General features: G+C 39.7%; 1 protein-coding gene across 1 annotated transcript; it reads right to left on the reverse strand.

Moving 5' to 3' along the window:
* Nucleotides 1-6,788: 6,788 nt before the first annotated feature.
* On the reverse strand, nucleotides 6,789-18,357 carry LOC139472661 (cartilage matrix protein-like). Its single transcript, XM_071255126.1, has 4 exons — nucleotides 18,349-18,357; nucleotides 15,274-15,328; nucleotides 12,922-13,038; nucleotides 6,789-7,399 (listed from the first exon to the last, which is right to left on the reverse strand). The coding sequence occupies exons 1-4, from the start codon at nucleotides 18,355-18,357 to the stop codon at nucleotides 6,789-6,791; spliced, it is 792 nt and encodes a 263-aa protein (XP_071111227.1).
* Between the last annotated feature and the right edge of the window lie 680 nt (nucleotides 18,358-19,037).

Consider the following 19,037-nt stretch of genomic DNA (forward strand, 5'->3'; position numbering starts at 1 on the left):
ATAATAGAAAGGCTAAAGAACCAGAATTTGCCCCAGGTCAAAGAGTTTGGCTTTACTGTCAAAAAGTTGAAAAAGGCCTTTCCAACAAATTAACCAAAAAGTGGTATGGTAGCTATTATATCATCCATACAGGTCCAAATTATACCTACAAACTGCGCCGAAGTTCTGACGACAAAACACACAAACCACTGGTCCATGCCAACCGTCTGAAGCCATATTTTGATCCTGCTGATCGTCCACAGTATCCTCCAGAACCATACCTCAATGACACTAGTAACATAGATTCAGGAGTCATGGATGACAATGAGGAACCAGTCAGTGATTCACAGCCTGACAGCAACAATTCCCCATCAACAAGTTCAACTTACCAGGCTACTGATCAGTCACCTCCACAACAGAAAGGTAAGAAGGTCAATTCCAAAACAAAGGCAGGTACTTCCAGCAACAAGAGTCCGAAGCAAAAGACCCCAACAAAGAAGAAAAACCCTGTTCCAAGTACAACAGAAAAACCTACCAGTCCCACGGCAACAATGAAGGAAAATCATGCCACACCAGGTCCTAGTGCTCCAACCAAGGTAAATGAAAAGGTAAACAAAGGGAAAAGAGGAGTGAATAGTAAGCATCACCAGCCCAAATCCAGAAAACAACCCGACGACAGCCAGGTACAACCTCCAAGTCCAACATCAGGTAATCAAACCAAGGATATCCCTCAGGTTTTCAATCCAGAGGACATCCACTCAATTGTTAGTTCTAAGAGAGCAAATGGCAAAATCTACTACAGAGTGAAATGGAAGGATCCAGAAAGAGGAAACACATGGGAGTATGGCAGCAGCATTCCAGACTCCATTAGGAGAGAATTTCACCTCAAAAGAAGTATGTCAGGAAAACGACGAAAACGTCCACTGAAGAATCATAAGTTTTTCGACAAAAAGGATTCAGCACAAGACAATAAATCAGTCAATGTTCTGTCAGGTAATTCAATGTCAGGGAATGTCCAGCAAACCATGTCCACCAAACCATGCATAGAATTAGATGTCAAACCATATCTGTTTTTTCCAAAACACCTACGAAAAGTAAATCATAAAATAGAAAGAGTTCTGGGCATTGAAATTATTCAAGGAGACTGCTATGTCAAGGTCTCATATAAAGAAAATCCTGATCAATTCACATGCTATTTTGAAAGTGTTCCTCCCCACCTCATACAGCGCTACCTTGATGATAGCTGGAAGGATCTCCGTAAGTGGTGCTGTCTAGAAGATAATCCTCCATATGATCCAGAGGCAGCACCAATTTATAAATCCAAAAGGGGTATTTTTCCACATAAAGACTTTGGAAATATCAACACCTTTTTCTACCGTGAATCATATTTGAATTACATAGAATGTGGTACCACTCAACCATACGGTGATCTACTCCCCATATATACCGACAGCTGCCAATTGAACATATTCTTGATCAAAATACAAAATCTCCTGAATAAACGGTGCAAATCACGATACAGCTATTAGCTGTATCTTTTTATGTTTTCTTGTGTCCAGTCCTTTCACTATGGGTCGCCAGTTGAGAACAAATGGCATCAGCCTGATCATCTGAGTAATTTGTATCACAACAAATTTTGAGCATTGACCTGATCAACCAATCTCAAAAGCGAAGTGAAATGACACAAAGCAAACCATACTGCGAATCGAACCCAAACCAGACCAAAGCGAAGCAAACCATACTGCGAATCGAACCCAAACCGTACCGAAGCGAAGCAAACCATACTGCGAATCGAACGCAAACCGTACCGAAGCAAACCGAAACCGTACCGAAGCGAAGCAAGCCATACTGCGAATCGAACCCAAACCATACCAAAGCGAAGCAAACCATACTGCGAATCGAACCCAAACCGTACTGAAGCGAAGCAAACCGTACCGAAGCGCAACAAACCGTACCAAAACAAAATAAACCAAACCCTATCGCAATGAACCGAACGAAAATCAAAGCGAAACAAACCAAATTGAAATAAAGCAAACTTAACAACCGAAATGAACCAAAACAAAGAAAAGGCAAACCAAATAGTTACGAAAACTAACAAAGAATTCTAAAAAGGATATACACCTTTCTAACACCTTTTGTATACCGTATTAGTGTAATAAATCAATGCACTTGTTATATGCACATATATGTATATATAATGCGTCTAATGATTATATCCAAAAATAGAAGGATATTACTATTTTTCATGATATACTTTTGTAATTTGCCGCCAATACATTCTTCCTGGTCATGACACCGTTTAGTAATAATTATGTACTGATCTTTTACATCATAATTATCATATTTGTTTTATTTTCTAGTTATTACAGACAAACTGAGGAAGTATATATATATGACATATTATTTGAACATGCTAACTCTCTTTTCTTTGTTTCCATGTAAAACCTCCATGGACACAGCTTACTATCTTACAACCCCAATCCAGGATGTGGAACTCAAGGCCTCCTACATCACCCACAAAACCACCAGTACAGAGTGCCAAGACAAGCCAGCTCCACATCCAGATTCCCTGATGACAGCATTTTTATATTATGTTTTCCTTATATCAAAGAGACTCTATAATAATTATTATTCACTACTACCAGTTTAACTTTATACATTGTCCATCTAAGCCTTCATTATTTTTATTTTTACACGTTTGGGGTCCAAACTTTTTCAGACGGAGGGTAAGTTATCATGGTTAACATTTATACTAAGTTATCTTATAATAATTAGATCTACATCAAGTGCTTTTATGTGTTACCATGGTGTAATATTTATACATCATTTCATATAATTATAGTTTAGCAAGTTATAATTATCATTAGGTAAAATGCATATATAAAATATCAGTAGTTTCAGTTAAAGCTTTTTAGATGGATGCTAGCCTAAGGTATCAAGATCCCATCTCCCAGACAAAGGATATTTATTTAAGTATATCTGTCATCACCTACCGGGGTATATTAGAATAACATTACTTCAATTAAGACTCATTAAGGATTAGCCCCCATACAAGCTCGTCTATAGTGCATTAAGGATTAGCCCCCGTACAAGCTCGTCTATAGGGCATTAAGGATTAGCCCCACACAAGCTCATCTATAGTGACACCCTAATCTCTTTCAAAGCATCCAGTAAATATGTCAACAAGATTAGTGCCAGTCCAACAGGATTAACAGGATTTAGTATTCCCCTCTGTCCAGCCATCCATTTAGCATAGGACACAACCAATCGTGTATCAACCAATCACATTCCTTTCTATTGTTCAAACTTTCATTAAATTCATACTGTAGCCAAGTTCTAGCAGAGAAGGGGTTTGACTCTCTTACCAAGCAGACCTCTCTCCCACAGCCCAGAGTGTGTACCGACTCTCTGTGGCACCCTCAGTTATTATCTAAGCATAAATTGTAAATTGTTAATTGTTCTTGTAAATAAAATTGTGATTAGTCTTCTGTGACTCTGGCTCTTTGCTGACTAATTCCCCAAGAAAACCAGCACGTCATTTGGAAGGTATTGTTCACCCAGAACAGTTCCATGATAATTCCAGCAATATCACGGCGGGGGTCACAAGAAATGGGCTTCACACATTGTACCCATGTCGGGAATCTAACCCGGGTCTTCGGCGTGACGAGCGAACGCTTTAACCACGAGGCCACCCGACCGCCCCGGCACTGAAGAGATATCAGATATAAAATTCATTAAATTCATTCAGCTACCTACTCATAATTTCAAATTATGGACTTTAATTGTTGGTGGAATTGTTATGCCAATAAAATAAATGGCCCCCGCAAGCGTCATTTCGTTGTTGCATGAATTTGATATCTGCATTGGAGTATTAATTCTGTGAAAAGCAAACCTACAAAGTACATACAGGTCAAATACCGAACATTATTTTCTCATTTGCATTGCCTTCCATGCTATTCTTGTGGATTCAAGTTATATTCAGGTATATACTGTCTGTGAGAATCAAAGGAAACCGTTTGATATTTTGACCGGGATATGGTACCCACCAGTGTAATTCTTGAGAAAACTGATGTTTTACTCTCAGCACGCACGCACGCACGCACGCATGCACGCACGCACGCACGCACGTACGTACCTTATCCCCCGCGAAACAACAAACTCTCAGTATATACAGACCACTTCTTGGTTACGAAATAACACACACACGCACTATCTTAACATATTACTAAACTCGTGCACCTTATATCGTTTGGTGGTTTCAGGTTTTTATGGTATTTTCGGTATTTCTTTGAAGCAATGTCATACTTTCAGCATACAAATGGCGGGAGGATGATCAGCTTACTATCTGAGACAGAAACTGTAGCCGACACAGCACTACTTGTCTACACGGTGTTTGGATGCGTAAAGGAGGGTCACAGGAACAGTGACGTGTCTGGTTAGGAGCATGTAGTAGTTTGGCGCTCGACTGCTTGTGCAGATCAACTGCTAGTGACGATAATAGGCCTGCTGCAGCTAAATCCTTGCTATCCCTTCAGTAAGTGAGTGGGTCAGCATGCTTTATTTACTAGACAGAATGTGAGTGAGCGAGTGAGTGAGCATGTTTCATTTACTGGATATAACCCTAGAAGAGTGAGTGAGTGAGTTGGGTTTAACGCCGCTTTTAACAGTATTCCAGTTACATCGCGGCGTGTCAGCTACATGTGGGAGGAAAGCTCGAAGTGATGCAGGTCTCAGACGTTTACCACTTCGGTGAAACCCACGAGCACGGGTAGGTGTTGACAAACCTAGAACCATAATCGGGGCGAACCGGGATTCGAACCCACAATCATAGGTTTCTGGCGTGCCCAAGGAACGCAACTCTGCACAGCGAATCGCGGCGCCTGAGACGACTGGGCCACCCGTGTCCCCTAACCCTAGAAGAAGCATTTTCACCGTCCAGACAGAATGCTTTGTTATCTAGATATTCCGATATAGTGAGTGAGTGAATGAGTGGGTGGGTGAGTTAGCATGCTTCATTCCTAGATATTTCCCTAGACGATGCAGTTTCACCGTCTAGACAGAATGCCTTATTATCAAGATATAGAGTGAGTGAGTGGGTACGTGAGTCAGCATGCTTCTTTCCGAGATATTTCCCAAGACGATGCAGTGTCACCCTCTAAACAGAATGTGAGTGAGTGAGTGAGCATGCTTCATTTACTAGGTATTTCGCCAGGCAATGTTTCACCGTCTAGACAGAATGCTTTATTTTCCAGATATTTCCGTAGAGTGACTACATATTTCTTTACACGGGTGACACATTTCACTGCCAGTCATGAAGTCATTGACTGACGACACTACGACCACTATGGGGCGAGCTATGACGTCACTGTGACGCTCAACCGCTACTGACGATACTGGGCCTACTGTAGCTAAATCCTTGCCATCCATCCATCCAGTGAGTGAGTGAGTCAGCATGCTTTATTTACTAGACAGAATGTGAGTGAGTGAGAGATCGAGTGATTGAGTGAATGAGTGAGTGAACATGCTTTATTTACTGGACAGAATGTGAGCGAGTGAGAGATCGAGTGAGTGAGTGAGTGAGCATGCTTCATTTACTAGATGTTTCCCTAGACGATGCAGTTTCGTCGTCTAGACATAATGCGTTATTATCATGATAATTCTATAGAGTGAGTGAGTGAGTGAGTGAGTGAGCTTGCTTCATTTACTAGATATTTCCCTAGACGATGCAGTCTCACCGTCTAGACAGAATGCTTTATTATCCAGATATTTCCGTAGGGTGAATGAGTGAGTGAGTGAGTGAGCTTGCTTCGAGTGAGTGAGTGAGTGAGCATGCTTCATTTCCTAAATATTTCCCTAGACAATGCAGTTTCACCGTCTAGACAGAACGCTTTATTATGCAGATATTTCCGTAGGGTGAATGAGTGAGTGAGTGAGTGAGCTTGCTTCGTGTTAGTGAGTGAGTGAGTGAGTGAGTGAGTGAGTCAGGATGCTTTATTTACTAGAGATTTCCCTAGAAGAAGCAGTTTCACCGTCTAGCCAGAATATTCTCTTTCTAGATATTCCCATATAGTGGATGAGTGAGTGCGTGGGTGAGCGAGTCAGCATCCTTCTTTCCCAAATATTTCTCTAGACGATGCAGTTTCACCGTCTAAACCGAATGTGAGTGAGTGAGTGAGTCAACATGCTTCATTTACTAGATATTTCCCTAGACGATGCAGTTTCACCTTCTAGACAGGATGCTTTATTATCTAGATACTCCCGTAGAGTGAGTGAGTGTGTAAGTGAGTGAGCATGCTTCGAGTGAGTGAGTGAGTGAGTGAGTGAGCATGCTTCATTTACTAGATATTTCCCAAGATGATGCAGTTTCACCGTCTAGACAGAATGCTTTATTATCTAGATATTCCCGAAGAGTGAGTGAGTGGGTGAGTGAGTGGGTGAGTGAGTGAGTGAGTGAGTGAGTGAGCTTGCTTCGAGTGAGTGAGTGAGCATGCTTCATTTACTAGATATTCCCAAGACGATGCAGTTTTACCGTCTAGACAGGATGCTTTATTATCTAGATACTCCCGTAGAGTGAGAGTGTGTAAGTGAGTGAGCATGCTTCGAGTGAGTGAGTGAGTGAGCATGCTTCATTTACTAGATATTTCCCAAGATGATGCAGTTTCACCGTCTAGACAGAATGCTTTATTATCTAGATATTCCCGAAGAGTGAGTGAGTGGCTGAGTGAGTGAGTGAGTGAGTGAGTGAGTGAGTGAGAGTGAAACAACAAACTGCATTTATTGGTTACGAAATAACATTTAGTGCAGCTATTTCATCCCCTGTAAATATCATTTCTGGGCGGCTGGGCGAAGCTGTTCTGCGACAGGACGGGACCACTCATCATCATCTGTAGAATAGCACTGACTGCATCAGGGGAGCCAATCTGGAAGATGTTGGAAGGTCTCGAAGCAATTAGGTGGATTGTGGAATTGGCATCTACTTCCGAGATAGCAACAACAAATACCTCAGCTTTGGCTTCCAGATAACCAATACTGGCAGCAATGGCCTCCCGGTCCTCCCTTGTGGTGTACCCATCGGTAAACATGATGACCTTGTTGTCAGCGTCATTGCGGTCGCCATTGAAAATTGTACTTGTAGCCAGCTTGATGGCATCGCCAATGTGCGTAGACGGACCCTCTTCGTATGTCTGCTGTTTGAGAGCTGCCAGAACGCCCGACTTGTTGTTGCTATATTCATTGAATCTGAATACAACTCTAGCGTTTGAAGAAAACGCTATCAATGCAACGTTAACAGCATCACGGCCTATGGTGGTAGAGTTTACCATACTCTCTTGGAATCGTTTCATTTCGTCAAAGTTGGGTTTGCCGATGGAGCGTGAAACATCTTCTACAATCAGGATGTCTAGCTTCAGGTCAGTGTAGACTGGAAAACAAACGGGCCATATGTAAAGATTGTTCCTTGTCTGTAGATGAAGGGACTTTGTTGTTTGTTACAGAGTGTTACACATATATAGATATTATCATATAATGGGTAGGTTTCTCGGCAGGGTAAAGCCAACGGATAAAAACGATATCCGTCGGGGTCATATGCGGATAGAGATGCAAATATCAAAGGTCAACTAGGGACTACTTTCGCTGTTTATAAACAAACATGGCGTCACCCTCGTCATTCGGCGATCGAGTCAGAATTAACCATCGGGAGTCTGGATAAACTACAGGGATAATTGCTCTCATTATCAAAAGAACAGTCTAATATACTGAAAATCAGTGTCTAACTGTGACGTAGCTGAGGCATTTTATAAGTTTTGGCACCTTTGGAGATATAAATTTCGAAACACTTTTGCGAGGGCAAGAGGCCTAGCCAAGGTCTGTGTTTGTAGACCTCTGCGGCTTGAAACCTTCTCCACAAATTAAAAAAGTTGGATTTGGCCGAAATATGTTTGAATTGTTACCTTGTTTCGTTTTGTCGCTGTGTGTACATCTGACTACACTTCTTAACGTTATGACAGGACTGACCGACTGTCAACAACGTCTGACCGTGGCCGTGACGTCTCATAGACTAGGGTTAGAGTAGCTTCCCTTTGACAAAGGGCAGTTACTCTAGCGAACAGACCGATGGATTGCAGCAAAAGGCAATTCAAAACAATTGTTGCTTTGCATGTATGTTGCTTCGCCACTGCATAAAAAACAGATTTCAGTTGGAACAATATTGACTACTGTCACTGTCCGACTGACACATCACTTACCCTGTGACGTAATGAATATTAATGCGCGCATTTCAGGAAAACTCGCAATGTTTCGGTAATGTTTGTGAGAGAGGTTGGGTGGTTGGTTTGTTGTTTAACACCGCACTCAGTAATATTCCAGCTATATGACTGCGGTCTGTAAATAATCGAGTCTGGACCAGACAATCCAGTGATTAATATCATGAGCATCGATCCACGCAATTGGGATCGATGACATGCATCAACAAAGTCAGCGAGCCTGACCACCCGATCCCGTTAGTCGCCTTTTACGACAAGCATAGTCACCTTTTATGGCAAGCATGGGTTGCTGAAGACCTGTTTTACACTGGAATCTTCACGGGTCTTGTTAGAGAGGGAAAGCGATAAATTTGAAAAATGGACGTATTGTAATAAGACAGTCAATATTGTTTCATATTATAAATATTTAGGATTGACTGTATCTTCTCGATTACCATGGTCAACAGCTTGTAAGCAGTTGGCTCTGCAAGCATCTAAAGCCTTGATTCCTGTCTACAGAGTTTTTAAAGAAAACAAATTATATCTTTCCGAGTTGTTTCGGACATTTTTGACAGAAAAATAGCACCGATTCTGCTGTATGGTTCAGAAATATGGGGATGTCATTATAATGATTCCATAGAAAAAAATCATGCCATGTACTTTAAACGTTTTTTAGGTGTCGGTAAATATGCCTCTAACAAAGCAATTCTAGGAGAAACTGGTCGTACCAGTCTTTTTGTTTCATCCCAGCTACGGGCAATTAAATATTGGATAAAGCTACTTCGTATGAATTCAAATAGATTTCCTCTTCATTGTTATAATATGTTAAAAGCCTTGGATGAAAAGGGTAAATATTGTTTATGGGTGTCTAGTTTTTCTCTTGCATGGATATCTCAAGATGTTGGAAATGATAAACTATTTATCTTCATGCTTAAGGAAAGATTAGTTGATATATTTTCACAAGATTGGCACTGTCAAATATCATCCTCAAGGTTTTTATGCAATTATACGAATATAAAATCTTTACTTGTTCCTGAAAAATATGTATCTGTACTTCAGGATAGAACTTTGAGAAGATCTTTGTGTAAATTACGTATATCATTTCATAATTTTAATGTTAACAATCTCAGAAAGAAAACTGTACAAGGTAAAGAAAGTAGTTTATGCCGTTATTGTAATGAAGGCTATGTTGAGGATGAGTTTCATGTACTTCTCATTTGTAAATATTATCAGTTTCTTAGAAATAGATATCTCCCTATGATTTCAACTATGTACAAAGATGAACAACTGATGAAAAATTTGTTGAACTCCTGCAATGCAAATACAATATCATCTCTGTCAATATTCCTGAAGAAGATTTTTGAAATTAGACGCTAAAATTTTATGTAAACTTATTATTACCTACACGTGACTGTACAATGTTGATACAAAAAAACAACACTACTGTACTATAGGTCATATGGCCTAAAATATTGAATAAACTTCTGTCTGTCTGTCTGTCTGTCTGAAAGCGATATTGAAGCACAGAATTAAGGAATGACATTATATGATAAAGAGGCTAGCACGCTTGTGTGTTTGGGGATGGTAAATATCGTGTATTAATATCTATATATATATATATATATATATATATATATATATATATATATATATATATATATATAATAAAATAATAAAGTCCATGTAAGTCCATCATCTTCTTTATATTAGTTTCATACATAGTACTTTCGCTGTCTCATGACAGCTCTTCAGTGTAACTGAAAGAGTGTTAATTCATGTTAATTCATTAAGTACGCCGTAATTCGAGATTGACACGAGTGAACATTTACCTCATTTTTGTATATATATAATGTCTATATATATTGATAGACAGATTTGTAAATGTAAGCGATTAAGGAAAGAGCAAGGGTGGTTGGATCTATTGTCTGACATGATTCTTCGTGTGAGGGTGTCAACACCGTGAATTTCTTGGTTCCTCCAATAAACAACAACAAGAGAATACGAAAGGACAGGTACAGCATAAGTATTTGTGGCTTTAACTTTATGCTCTGAACTCCAGATGTTCTTTAGTCTACATTTATACTCGGCCCGAAGTTTTTCCTTGCTATGGGCATTATGGAGTTTATAATCATCATTGACACAAAATGTATTGAGCATCTTCCACATATGCTGCTGTTGCAACTACCACTACTTCCACTGCCAAAGAAGTTCTCTGATCGTGAAGAGTGCCCTTCCTATGACTAGTGTTTAACATCACGTCAAAGATTATTGCACTTATATATAGCGACGTGCATGCACGTGTGTGTGTGTGTGTGTGTGTGTGTGTGTGTGTGTGTGTGTGTGTGTGTGTGTGTGTGTGTGTGTGTGTGTGACTGCTTGTACTAGCCCGGACTGATGCCGATTTATAGTGCTAGCTCACTGAGATACCATGCCGCAGTTTAACAGGGATACCCCACTCAGGCACAGTGTACTGACTCCGAGCCGACCAGTCCTTGTTTTAGACCCTTAATGCCGAGCGCAAGATAGGGTAACAACATGTACCATTTTTAACGTCTTTTGGTATGACGGGGTCGGGGATCGAACCCCGGATCTTCCGCTCTCCGGTCGTACGCTCTACCACTAGACCACAGAGGTGGTCTGGTGTCACTGAAACACTGTTCGTAGATGCGACAATTGTGAAAGTTTTTTTTAATTGTGATTATCATTGCATGGTCTTCATGAAGGGTTGAAATCAGTGTCTCCACGCCATGATAGGTTTTTGAAGTGTGATAATCAGTGTGTGAACGCCATGACAGTTCGTAAAGGGTGATAATCAGGTTGTGGTCGCTATGACAGCTTCAGAGAGGTGAAATCAGGATATGGTTTTCATAACAGTTCCGAATGAAGGAAAATATTGGTATCGTCACCACGAAAGTTTCAACTGGCTGAACATAGCTGCCATGATAGTTCTTCATGTATGAACATCAGGGTATACCCGCCATGATAGTTCTTCATGTATGAACAACAGGGTATAACCGCCATGATAGTTCTTCATGTTTGAACATCAGGATATAACCACCATGATAGTTCTTCATGTATGAACATCAGGGTATAACCGCCATGACAGTTCTTCATGTATGAACATCAGAGTATAACCGCCTAGATAGTTCTTCATGTATGAACATCAGAGTATAACCGCCATGATAGTTCTTCATGTATGAACATCAGGGTATAACCGCCATGATAGTTCTTCATGTATAAACATCAGGGTATAACCGCCATAATAGTTCTTCATGTATGAACATCAGGGTACATCCGCCATGATAGTTCTTCATGTATGAACATCAGGTTATAACCGCCATGATAGTTCTTCATGTATGAACATCAGGGTATAACCGCCATGATAGTTCTTCATGTATGAACATCAGGGTATAACCGCCATGATAGTTCTTCATGTATGAACATCAAGGTATAACCACCATGATAGTTCTTCATGTATGAACATCAAGATATATCCGCCATGATAGTTCTTCATGTATGAACATCAGAGTATAACCGCCATGATAGTTCTTCACGTATGAACATCAGGATGTATCCGCCATGATAGTTCTTCATGTTTGAACATCAGGGTATATCCGCCATGATAGTTCTTCATGTATGAACATCAGGGTATAACCACCATGATAGTTCTTCATGTATGAACATCAGGGTATACCCGCCATGATAGTTCTTCATGTATGAACATCAGGGTATATCCGCCATGATAGTTCTTCATGTATGAACATCAGGTTATATCCGCCATGACAGTTCTTCATGTATGAACATCAGGGTATAACCGCCATGATAGTTCTTGAAAATTTGGTGGCGGTCGTAATAACAATTTCAAAGGTGCAATATTCTGAATGTGGTTACCAGGATAGTTTTGAAGGGGTCAGAATCAGAATATTATCTCTATGACAGTTCCGAGTACTTGAAAATCAAGGTTTGGACGCCAAAACAGTTTTGAAGGGGTGAAAATAAGTGTCCGGACGCTGTAGGAGTTTTGCAGGGATGAGAACCAGGGTGTGGTCACCAAGGAAAGTTTCGAATGGGTGGAAATCAAAATATGGACGCAAAAACAGTTTTGAGGAGGTGAAGATCAGGGCGTGTACAACATGACATTTTGAAGGTTTGAAAATCAGTGGAAGGTTTCCAAAGGGTGCAAACATTGACGTGGTCGCTGTGACAGTTTTGAATGACTAGAAGTTCAAGGTACGGCCACCAATACAGTTTTGAAGGGGTAAAATAAAGGGTGTGGTTGCCATGGCAGTTTGTAAAGGGTGGTAGTTAGTGTGTGAACGCCATGACAGTTCTTAAAGCGTGATAATCAGGGTGTGAACGCCATGACAGTTTTTAGAGGGTCATAATCAGGTTGTGGCCGCTATGATAGTTTCAGGGGGGTGAAAAGCAGGGCATGGTTTCATAACAGTTCCGAATGAGGGAAATAAGGAATCAACGAGGATATGATCGCAATATCAGGATATGATCGCAATGATCGTTCCAAAGGGTGAATCTCAGGGTGTGGCTGCTATGACAGGTGGTGATAATGAAGCTGGAATATTGCTGAGTGCGGCGTCACACAGAAAACAAACAAAAACAATCTGACACACCGTCATATAACTAAATAAGTCTTAAAAGATGCGTTGAAGCGAACTCATTCCATCATGGCCATTCTGAAACCTACCTGTACAGTGATCACCCGTAAAACGAGGCGGACAGGTGCACGTGTAGTCGGCATCTAGCTGCGTGCATGTGCCCCCATTAGCACAAGGTTCAAGTATTTTACAGGCCGTATTGATGGCTGCAAAATAAAATATGAAGGTTAATTAGGTTTCCAGAAAGTGTTTTGAAATAAGAATAAAAGTGCCAAAGACAACATCTATGCAAATACGTAAGAGTTTTTGAAGGTTGCTAATCAGTATCTGAATGCCATGACAGTTTTTTCATTGCTATGATCAGGTGTGGTCGCCATGCTAGTTTTAAAAGCGTGATAATCAGGATGAGGAAGCCAGTTTTTGAAGATGGTAATCAGTGCGTAAACGCCATGGCAGTTTGTAAAGGCTAAAAATCAGGCCGGGTCACCATGACAGTTTCAAAGTGTTTTAAATTAAGTTTTGGTGGCCTAAACGGTTCCAAATGAGGGCAAATCCGGATAATGACGTTATGAATGTTTCCAATTGGTGCTACTCAGGATATTGCTTTTGAGGGGGTGAAATTTAGGGTGTGGTCTCTGTGAAAGTTTAGAATGGGTGTAAACCAAGGTATGGACGCCAAAACAGTAATGAGAGGATCAAAGTCAGAGAGTGGACAACATGACAGTTTCTCGTGGATGAACATCAGTTTGTGGTCGCAATGACAAATTCAAAGGTGCAAAAAACTGATTGTGGTTACCATGACAGTTTGGAAGGGTCCGGAATGCAGGTAATGTCTCTATGACAGTTTCGATTGCTTGAAAATCAAGGCATGGACGCCAAAACAGTTTTGAAGGTGTGCAAATCAGCGTCCGGTCATTGTGAGATTTTCGCAAGGGAGAGAATCGGGCTTTTGTCACTTTGAAAGTTTTGAATTGGTGGAAATCAAGATGTGAACGTAAAAAAGGTTTTGAGGAGGTGAAGATCAGGATTTGCACAACATGACATTTTGAAGGGGTGAAAATCTGGATGTGGTCACTGTGACAGTTTCGAATGAGTCAAATCAAATCAAATCAAGGAACGGTCACCAATACAGTTTTTATGCGGTAAAAGTCAGGGTGTGGTTGCCATGACAGTTTCGATGAGGTACAAATCAGGTACCAGTTTGTCGGGCGTTGTCGAATGGTCCTTTTCACAGGTGAATCCAGATACTGTCTGGACGTCAATGACGACAGGACATGTGTCTGGAGGAACATCTACAATACACAAACTGTACAATTATCAAACCGATCTTGTGAACTTCAGGTGCTGGTTTGCTTCGTGGATTCAGTGGACCTAGTGGGTGTTTGCTGCTATAAAGGGTTTCAAGTGTATTCAAGGCATAAAAATGGGATTTCTATATGCAGCCAGCCAGCTTTAATATTTCTTTTAGTAAAACATCTGCTCAAACCATTATATGACCATTGGTCTGAAACGTGGTTGTTGAGATAGTCACTTTATGACGTACCAAGTAAGTTCAAGATAATCAGAAATACAATATGGTTGCCAGTCGCCATACTGGAAAATACAAAACATCATCCATCGTTATCAATCTCATCAAAATCAGATCTTAGTTCTAGCTGTCGCAAAACAAAGATCTGAGGCCATCCCATTATGGGTCACTTCAGAACGATCTTTCACCCGACCTATCAAAGCATCGCTTCCCAGATTATGAAAGTGAGAGTCGGAATGTATTTTACAATCATGCATCCTCGAAAACGCTAACACTGCCATACACTCTCAACCATATATTAGACATTCCAAAATGTTCGCTTGTTCGGTTTTAGAATTTTTTGTTCGATAACTGGGTCAACATAGTTTTTCAAGCGTAGACAGAAATGGAAGTTGCTAGGTTGAATGGAGTGCCGTAAAGCTAGAGAAAGCTGCTTTCTAATTGGCTGATGACGACTTCTAGTTAGTTCGTGAAAGGTCGTTCTAACGTGACCCGTAATGGGATGTCCTCAGATCTTTGTTTAGTGGCAACGAGAACTTAGATCTGTTTTTAATGAGATTGCCATCATAATGTTCTTCTCCTCAGAAACCACGTGATCAATGTAGCTGAAACCTCACATTTTTCCTCACACCAATGATGACACCTGAATTTGTTCAAGAGGTTTGAATCAGACTGTTTTCAATATGGGGATAGGACAGTAGGTCTATATAATGCAATTCATTTATCATAATAATGGGAATCTTTGATCACTTCTGATTCAATATCTGGACGCCAATATTTTGTACTTAACTTACTTCCCAAAAATAATGATTGAATTCAAACCCATTGTTGTTAGCTATTCCATAAAATACTACGTTAAGTGTCAATGGGGCAAGAGATATGCGATACATGTGAGCGACAGTTACCAACTTACGCTGGCTGTAGCACCGGTGACAAATCAGCAGGAGAAGCAGCACTCTTATCGGATCCTTGAAGAATCAACATTTGAATTAACTGAAAATTGCTTCAAAATTAAAGCAATTAAATTATATAAAAAACATCGAGGCAGGCAAACCAGTGGTTGACATAAGTGTTGAGATTTGTTTTCTATCAATTCTCAGCAGCAGTATCACATAAAAATATGAACCAAAAAGATATATAATACATTAACAGAGGGGCAAAAGAAAGTTTGTTTGTTTATGTAATTGAAATTTTGTCAAATTTAATTATGTCTATTTAAACAACAGTTTGAAAAAAGTAATCTGAACTGAATTTGCAACCGCATGGCCCCTTCCATGTTTGAAATGTTGTACATTTAAGCTGAAAAATCTTAACATATAATATCTTAATATCTTAATCTGTCTAAGATACCCATCAGCAGTTGTATATTATGTGAATTGTTTTTTATTAAGTTTTCAAAAGTTTTATATTAAGTTATATATTTTTTAGATACAACCATCTCCAAGCATTCTTTCAGGGCTGATAAAGTGTCATGATAGTTCCTTTTTATATAATATCGCTCACTTCAGATAGTTTCTAGTCATAGTTTCTTTTGCCCCCAAGTTCAGGGGGCCACGATTCGCTGTGCAGAGTTGCGTTCCTTGGGCACGCCAGAAACCTGCGATTGCGGGTTCGAATCCCGGTTTGCCCCGATTATGTTTCTAGGTTTGTCAGCACCATACCCGTACTCGTGGATTTCACCGAAGTGGTAAACGTCTGCATGACTTCGGGCTTTCCTCCCACATTAAGCTGACACGCCGTGATATAGCTGCAATACTGTTAAAAGCGGCGTTAAACCCAACTCACTCATACTCATAATGACAATCATTTTTGTGCATCATGGACAGATAACATATTTTTTTCCCATCCGCCTACTATGAACTCATTAAACAATAATCACTACACCTTCACAAACGTATCCTGATTAACAGGCTTTATGTCCCATTGGCTTCCACCCATGTGTTCTCTGTCCACCATGTTGTGACAGCATTATCCTTCTGTTGTCATTGCCTACTCATGTTATCCCACTCATGTATGCAATTGTTGTTACTGTTAATCCTCTACTATTAATCCTCTACCGACTATATATATTCTGTATAAAATTCCTCATTCAGTCTTGCTTGACAACAATATAAGGATCTTACCGAAGCGTCACCTTAACAATATTAAATAAGTTGTTATCCATAAATTGTGTCTACTTTGAGATAACATATTTCCCTATATTGTTGAGAAGTATATTGTGAACTAGTTACTGTGGACCTTATTTATCATAACAAGGAGACAAACATTGGATTCTGTAGGTATATATCGCAACAAGTAGGTATGTATGCCAATAAGTAGGTGCATATTCCAGGGGCGGTCGGATAGCCTAGTGGCTGAAGCGTTTGCGTTTCACGCTGAAGACCCGGGTTCGATTCCCGACATGGGTACAATGTGTGAAGCCAAATTTTGGTGTCCCCCGTCGTGATATTGCTGGAATATTGCTAAAATCGCTGTAAAACCATACTCACTCACTCACATAGTCCAACAAGTAGTTATATATGCCTACAAATAGATAGGTATTCCTACAAGTAGGTATATATTCCAGCAAGTAGGCATAAATGCCAAGAAGAACGTTAATATTCCAGCAAGTAGGTATATATTCCAACAAGCAGAGACATATTCTAACACGTAGGTGTATATTTCAACAAGTAAGTTTATATTCCAACTAGTTGGTATATATTCCAACAGGCAGGTATATATTCCAACAATTAGGTATATATTCCAACAAGTAGAGACATATTCTAACACGTTGGTATATATATTTCAATAAGTACGTATATATTCCAACAAGTAGGTACATATTGCAACAGGCAGGTATATATTCCAACAATTAGGTATATATTCCAACAAGTAGAGACATTTTCTAACACGTTGGTATATATATTTCAATAAGTACATATATATTCCAACAAGTAGGTATATATTTCAACAGGCAGGTATATATTCCAACAATTAGGTATATATTCCAACAAGTAGAGACATATTCTAACACGTTGGTATATATATTTCAATAAGTACGTATATATTCCAACAAGTAGGTATATATTGCAACAGGCAGGTATATATTCCAACAAACAGGTAGGAATAAAAAAAACTTGATTTGGCAAAGACTTATTTTCCTCTCATAGTCATTAACCGTAATATTATGTTACATTTGAGTCAAGGCCATTGTCGGCTTCAATCAAAGTTGACGAACAGCCTACCGGATGAGCTACGGAGATGTATAAACATTAATTCTGAATTTGAGAGCTATAATACATTGTCCCATAATTTCAATCAGTAATTCAGAGTAAAAGAAATCCACACCAGACAGATTTCATTACTGATCAATGAAGGTAAACTACCCGGCAAAAGAAGGTAACACTTAAAATTGGATTTGCCCAAACATTACAAAACCTTATCAATACGTTACCCACTGAAAACTTAAGGCCCGAAACACAGCAATATTACCCGCATTAAATACATCCTCATTGAATATATCCATTTCTAATTTTCCTTCATTTAAGTCACACAAACAAGGGTGTATACTTTCCTCTGCGCGGCAGTTTAGTTAATTTAGTGGGGGGAAGGAAAAATTAAAGTTCGGTTTAGACAGATTCCAGTGAACTAATGTCAGCAGATAGACACCTAGGTACAAAATAAAATCTACAGTGTTCATCAGAAACTCTTAACGAGTTGAGAGGGGAAAGGAGATTTGACAATGAAGCAAAAGTAAAACTCTTAAGCATGTGGTTAACGGTAAACATTGTGTCTCGTACATATCCCAGAACATATTTTTAATAAAACATTCACCTCCATTCCACTATTATCCCTTTCTCAGCTGTAGTAGCCTATACGCAACCCCTTTCCAGCTCTAGGCTCAGGGTTTCCTTAAATACTCGTACATAGTGTAGGTTCCCCTGCAGAATGTATTTTAGTTAGCCTTACATATAACTTTATAACATACAGGAAACAACAGTTTACTTACCTTCACCATTGTCAAGAGTTGTACCCAGTGTGGTGCTGCAGCAAGTGAAGGAATGGATTTATATGCTAGAGTTGATGTGTAACATGTGAAGCCACTGAAATAGCTTGGCAGGCCCCACTGCAAACACGAAAACGTCGTTATTTTCCGTATATGGTCATTGGGAAATAACGTTTTGTGGACGCTTTCTCGACATTGGTTTTCTGTCCAAATAACGTCATTATTTGACATGGGAATGAACGATTTTATCAAGCTCCTCCCTCTTCAGCGTAAACCAGCATATACAGTTATTGCTCGTTGTCAGCCTTCATTGGTCAGCTCTTGCGTGTTGTTACAGGCCGGGGTTTAGAATACCTTACTCAACGTTTCCATTCTGTGCATTCACGATTTCGTGGATTGTTTACAGCACGTAACTGATGTAACGTCGCAGCTGCTGGAAGCTCTACATGCAATAAATAACGTAACCAGGATCGACAGTTTTAGCACAAGGGATTTGCTGCTATGCCAGTCGATACTTTTTAAGTTGATTTAATGGCATTAGGTAGAACGTCTAAAGATTAATAAGACACAATATATAAAATCAAAAACATTTCTCATTCAAAATAGCAACGAAACTATTAAGGTCGAATGACAATGTCATAATCATTGGTAATAATCAACACATATGTTAGTTTTATCGATGTCAGTACCCG

Source organism: Haliotis cracherodii, unplaced genomic scaffold (assembly GCF_022045235.1).
Source record: "Haliotis cracherodii isolate W230 unplaced genomic scaffold, xgHalCrac1.p SCAF_25, whole genome shotgun sequence".
NCBI classification, from domain to species: Eukaryota; Metazoa; Mollusca; class Gastropoda; order Lepetellida; family Haliotidae; genus Haliotis; species Haliotis cracherodii.